Source organism: Cyprinus carpio, chromosome B11 (genome assembly GCF_018340385.1).
Source record: "Cyprinus carpio isolate SPL01 chromosome B11, ASM1834038v1, whole genome shotgun sequence".
NCBI lineage: Eukaryota > Metazoa > Chordata > Actinopteri > Cypriniformes > Cyprinidae > Cyprinus > Cyprinus carpio.
In genome coordinates, this window is record NC_056607.1 from 12,739,518 (window position 1) to 12,745,517 (window position 6,000).

The 6,000-nt window shown below is 35.7% G+C and overlaps 2 protein-coding genes across 12 annotated transcripts in view; one reads left to right on the top strand and one right to left on the bottom strand.

Moving 5' to 3' along the window:
* Positions 1-3,627, top strand: part of LOC109064906 (sodium/calcium exchanger 1-like) — a 38,569-nt gene extending 34,942 nt beyond the window's left edge. For 6 of the 10 annotated variants that reach the window (XM_042733970.1, XM_042733973.1, XM_042733971.1 and 3 more), the window contains 2 exons: positions 475-746; positions 1,794-3,627. In XM_042733970.1, coding sequence (XP_042589904.1) covers positions 475-746; positions 1,794-2,170 — 649 coding nt within the window. In that variant the 3' untranslated portion in view covers positions 2,171-3,627. Of the gene's footprint in view, positions 1-474; positions 747-1,793 lie in introns of those variants that run through there. The other 4 variants (XM_042733967.1, XM_042733968.1, XM_042733965.1 and 1 more) reach the window with 1 other exon arrangement.
* Positions 3,628-4,705: 1,078 nt separating this feature from the next.
* The window catches only part of tmem178 (transmembrane protein 178), a 9,675-nt gene continuing 8,380 nt past the window's right edge, over positions 4,706-6,000 (bottom strand). For both annotated transcript variants that reach the window (XM_042733975.1, XM_042733976.1), the window contains exon 4: positions 4,706-6,000. This exon is cut by the window's right edge and continues 22 nt beyond it. In XM_042733975.1, coding sequence (XP_042589909.1) covers positions 5,781-6,000 — 220 coding nt within the window. In that variant the 3' untranslated portion in view covers positions 4,706-5,780.

Here is a 6,000-nt window from a genome sequence, read left to right on the forward strand (position 1 = left end):
ATTTTGAAAAATCAATGAAAATAATTTATAAGTTTTTTTTTTTTTTTTTACCAGGGCCAGTGTAAATATTGACACAGCGTTTGGTAATGCATCTAATAATGCCCTTTACTTTTACAATATAGTACTCTTATTGTTCCAACCTTAATTTTTCAAATAGTTACCTGGCATGAACTGCACTGCACAAGTTTTTTTTTCTTTGCCTGAAATAAATCTTTTAATGTTTTGATATAAGAAGTTTTAATTAGTGTGATATTTGGTGAAACACAGATGGTACTGGACTTCCGGTACTTCAGAGCTTCAGAGCCTCTGCCTCCTCTGATTTATAAGATTTGACTGGTGTCAGCCATTCTGTGTAACAGTGATATGCTCATCACACACTGATGTTCCCTGGAGTAAGAGGACAGCCTGTCTCTTCACAGGAAACAAACAACCAATCCATAATTCAAATCTCCTCTCCTTTTTTTCTCCTCCTAGGGGAGATGATGATGATGAGTGTGGGGAAGAAAAGATGCCATCTTGCTTTGACTACGTCATGCACTTCCTGACTGTGTTCTGGAAGGTTCTGTTTGCGATCGTGCCACCCACTGATTACTGGAATGGCTGGGCATGTTTCATTGTGTCAATCCTCATGATTGGCGTCCTCACTGCGTTCATTGGAGACCTGGCATCCCATTTTGGATGTACTATTGGCCTGAAAGACTCTGTAACTGCAGTTGTGTTTGTGGCACTGGGAACCTCTGTGCCAGGTATTTGAAAACATGTTTAAGTCACATTTCACACCCAAATAATTTTTTTTTTAAATTATTTTCTATTATGTTTTTAGTAATGATGTTTATAGTGTGTGTGTGTGTGTGTGTGTGTGTGTATAGAGACATCCCCTTCTAATGAACAGGTTTGACTACTTTAGTAATCTCCATGAGTGCAAATCTTAATGTTTAAACATATAATGATATTCTAGGGAATTGTGTGCTTCTAATTTTATAGCAACAGTCTGGACAGGACCCTTTTCTATTCTAACATGACAATGCCTCTGTGTATAAGGCAAGGTTCAAAAAGTAATGATTGAAAAAAAGAAATGACTCATCACCAAACACCAATGACTTATACATACTGTATGTGTACAGTCATTTCAGAAACTTCCAAAACTGTTGGAAATACAATTTTTAAATACATGAATGATTCCATCTTTGTTGCCACAGTTTTGGATGTGCCTTTTTCAGTTATAAAGAAGGGTGTATCCCAATACTTTTGTCCATATAGTGTATGTACAAGTCATTGGTGATGAGTTTTTGGCTTAAGGTCTGCATTTAAATTCACACCAGAGGTGTTCAGCAGGGATAAGGACCTGGCTTTCTGCAGACCTGTTAAGTTCTTCCACACTGACTGAATCAATCATTTCTTTTTGAACCTTGCCTTATACACAGAAGCATTGTCATGTTAGAATAGAAAAGGGTCCCGTTTAAAAATAGAAACTAAAATTTTTATTCAGCAAACATGCATCAAAATTATTGAAAGTGACAGTAGAGAACATATTATAGTATTAAAATACAATAATTGTAAAACAAAGTTGTATCTCAAATAAATGCTATTCTTTTGAACTTTCTGTACATCAAAGAATCCTAAAAAAGTTGTCAATGTTGCTACTAATAAGGAATTTTGGTCAAAATATGAGCTGAACATGTTGTTTACAGATTTCATACAATGATTCATTCAAAGGTTATCCATTTACTGATGCCTATTTCTGCAGCCTGACAATATTTCTTTCATTCTGTCTTTCTCTTCTTAAAAATCAGACACATTCGCTAGTAAAGTGGCAGCCATCCAGGATCAGTACGCTGACGCCTCCATCGGCAATGTGACGGGCAGCAACGCCGTGAACGTCTTTCTGGGCATTGGAGTGGCCTGGTCCATTGCTGCCATATTTCACCAGTCACAAGGCCAGTACTTCCACGTGGACCCCGGCACGCTGGCGTTCTCCGTCACCCTGTTCACAATCTTTGCCTTCATCTGTATTGCCGTCCTCATGTACCGCCGCCGGCCCGAGATCGGAGGGGAACTGGGTGGCCCACAGACTCCAAAAATCCTCACCACAACATTGTTTTTCAGTCTCTGGCTGATGTACATCATCTTCTCCTCCATGGAGGCCTATTGCATCATCAAGGGTTTTTAAAAAGGGAAGAAATGACAGGATGCCATCGTTAAAATCCTCATGAATAGGACTGACATGAGGAAAGGGTTCAAAAGACAGACGTAGAAGATCGCAGGTGTTTTATGTGTTGTCAATTATGTTTTATGTGCATGAATACACACATTTTCTGCTGTTGAGCTAAAGCTTTTTTTTTTCCATTTTACATATTTTTTCATAAGATTTCAGGAAAATAATTGTATGGAAATGTTATTGATTTGGTTGACTGATACTGAGCTTAAGACTGAAACCTGAAATCTTTAATATGACAATACAGCCGATTTGATTTGATTCAAATAACATCAAATGTCTTTTTTTTTGGTACAAAAACGAATGACATTTGAAAAACATTTTGGTCCTCTGGTCACATAATACTTTAAAGATCACTATCATTTTAAATCTCATTCATATACTTGAAACATTTTGCAGGAGAGGAATGTTCAACAAGCAGAAATCGTATCGTAAATAAACTCAAAATCTGTGGTAAAAGATGAAAATAGTGCATTTTTGAAGCTACAAACGGGTGTTTCTAAACCACGAATGGCATCACAAGACTTTTTTTCAGATTTTAGGCCTTTAAAATGTAGATTTGTGAGCATTTTAAGCTTTTATTTGGGATTTACACAGTTCAGTGTATTCAGTGTTTTCAAGTAACCTAAAAACAATCCTAAGCCTAAGAGAAAAATGCTGTGCCACCTTCCATCCTGGTTCCACGGGACACTGGCTCTTAGCTCAGCTCCACAGATGTCCTATAGAAGCCACTTGCTGAGGATAGTCAAAAGTAATATAAAATGTATTGCAATGTGTTTGTGTGTTTGTCCAAACTTGTATTTTTTTTCATGGACTCTGAGGTTTCCATATGTTTCTAGTTCAGGTACCAGTAGTTTTAGTACATACAATCAAATCCTGTGTCTTTCTCAACATGAGAAAATGTTTTGACTTTATACAAAAGCAAGTTCAGAATCCATTGTTTTTATTCTTTTATTACTACTATATGATGAATGCATGTTATCCCCCCAATGTTTTTGCGACTTCTTCCCTTCATGAAGAAAAGACTGTGATTTTGAAGATTTCACAAAGAAATGATTTCACATAGAAAGTCAACTGTGATACTGGGAACTAATCTTTCTGTATATAGTTCAAATAGACAATTCAGGATGCTTCACTATTTTTACCCTTTTGAGGACACGTGCACACTGGTAGAATCTGTTTTTCCCCCCTTTATTTTCACTCATTTTTGGTCAGGACATATCATTGTGCACACATGGGTGATGGCACTGTGTATCTACTCCAGCACGAGTCACTCGGACCCCAGCCTCATTTACAGTACATTATACAGATACATTGAAGTAGTTTTCCCTCGCTTGTGCGAGTGCTTAGTACATGTAAGTTTCATTTTTATTAATGTTATCTGTATGATAATACAACCTTTTTATTTATAACATTGTTTCAACAATTGAGTTTTGTATTTTTTTTTTATTTTTTTTATTATTATTATTATTATTATTATTATTGTGCGTGTGTGTGTGGCACACTCAACAGAAGACAATATATGCACAATATATTATTAATGCGCAATATATTATTGCTGTGTGTGGCCCCCACTTCCCCACCACAACAAAATATAAGATTAGGACCTAAAAACAAAAAAAAACAAAAACAAAAACACAATCAAATTCAGAGTTTAGGCAAGCGTCTGTGTGTTTATTGATGATAATTTGGCGCCCCCTTGTGTCAGAATAATGGACAGTCCTGGTTTTGAACTAATATGAGAACGAATCCTGCATATCTAATTTAGAATAATGCAAAAATATTTTCATGGCTTTTTCCTGCCATTTGTGAATACTGGATAAGTATTAAATAAAAAACAAAGAGCAACTTTAAAAACATTTAGCACAATAGAACTGAGTATAACTAGAACAAGTTATATACTGTATGCTATGTCATCGTTTTTTGTATTTATTTTTTTTTTGTCATTAATTTCAAATTATATGACTTTTAAAGTCTTGAGATAAAATTAATATATATATATATATATATATATATATATATATATATATATATATATATATATATATATTAAACTTAAGCCTTTTAATGAAAGTTAGAGTTGTTGCCTTGGCAATTAAAAAATGTAAATATGTATGACGTTTAAGTACTACTGTATATTACTAATACTAAAACTGAAATAAAAATTAAGCTAAATAGAATTGATAAAAACTAATTAAAATGACAAAAGCTCATAAATGACTAAAACTAAAATGAAACTAGAAACTTTTTTAATAATACAGTACATATACATACAAAAATACTTCAAAATATCACTGTTTCTGGTTTTGCAGCACCACTGCCCTCAATTTAAAAGCTTATATCATCAACAACTCGGTTACATTAATAATTTATTTACTTCGATTTTTGCTAATTTAAAAACTGCTTTTCTTGAGCCGTGCATAATGGCCAATTGTTATGAGAGGTGAAATCAGCCTAAGCACAAATACTGCCTAAGTTCACACGAAACAATATGGTTTCTTCGTAGATCTTTATTTCATCATGATAATATTTTAATTACAATACACTTTCAGGAACACAACAGATGTTTTGAGGCAAACAGTACAGTTTCAGGGATATGTTACTGTTTTGGCTTAGTTTGGAAAACAATATCCAGCAGTTAATATAATCCTGGTCGCTTCGTGTGGAACGGAAGGACTTGTATTTTCAACAATGACGTGATGTCATGAGAGGCCTTTCATTAGCGAGACTGGTAGATTCGAGAGCATCCACTTAAAACATGCTGCCGTATTACGATTGCACTGCTAGTGACAGCCACGTTCAAGTCCTGAATCTTCAGAGACATTTCATCCAATCACAAATTTGCATATCCACGTCTTAGATCTCAAGACTTCTTGTGTCTCTTTGAATTTTCAATCTTTTTGAATATCAGCCACTAGCTGTTACCCAGAGGTGATATATATGCAATCATGCCTTTATACATTTGTCTGATGCGCTGACATGAAGCATCCTGTTCATCCCTGATTGATTTCTTTAGCTGTTTGATATTTTCATTTGACATGTCAGCTCTTAGGCCAATGGTTAGTCAACTTGTATCCGTTTGCAAGTGGTAGGGAAACCAATATGCTTTAATCACATAATAAAAAATAATACTGACCATGATCAGAGCAATCATTTGAATTTCAGATGGTTTGCATAAAAAACTGTGGCTCAGATCCTTAGTGTGTAGAATATTCACCTGATCCAGAGAATGATTGCATCACAACGACCCACAAACATACACATACCCATTTCAAATCAAAGGTTTTGTTCATTATATTCACACATACTGTATATTTGTGTGTATTTTAATATTTTTTTTTTTAACGTGTGTGTGTAAGCAAATGTGTGTAGAAGACACACAGGAAATGCAACAGTTTTGTTCTGTTTAACACTGATACATCTCATGAGCCCAACGAAGGTATCTGAAATCTACAAGACATTCAAAACAGCTCCATACAGCATGAAGTCCCACTTGAATCCATTTTACTAAAGCGCCAAGTGCTGATTAATGATTTGCTTAGTCCTCCAGGCCACCAGGGGGCACTCATACAGACGACTCCCTTGCCGTTTTGGAGCGAAGAGCCTTTGTGCGGCTCAGGAATGGATAAGTTGTGCAGATGCAACCTGATGCCACTGTTAGGCCCAGACTGACCCATGCGCAGAAGATGGACCATCCGTACCCGTGGTCTACATCACTGGGCAAACCGTAGATGAAAGGAGGGTTTCTGGATAGGTCGTATGAGACACTGGCTGCGTAGGTGCAC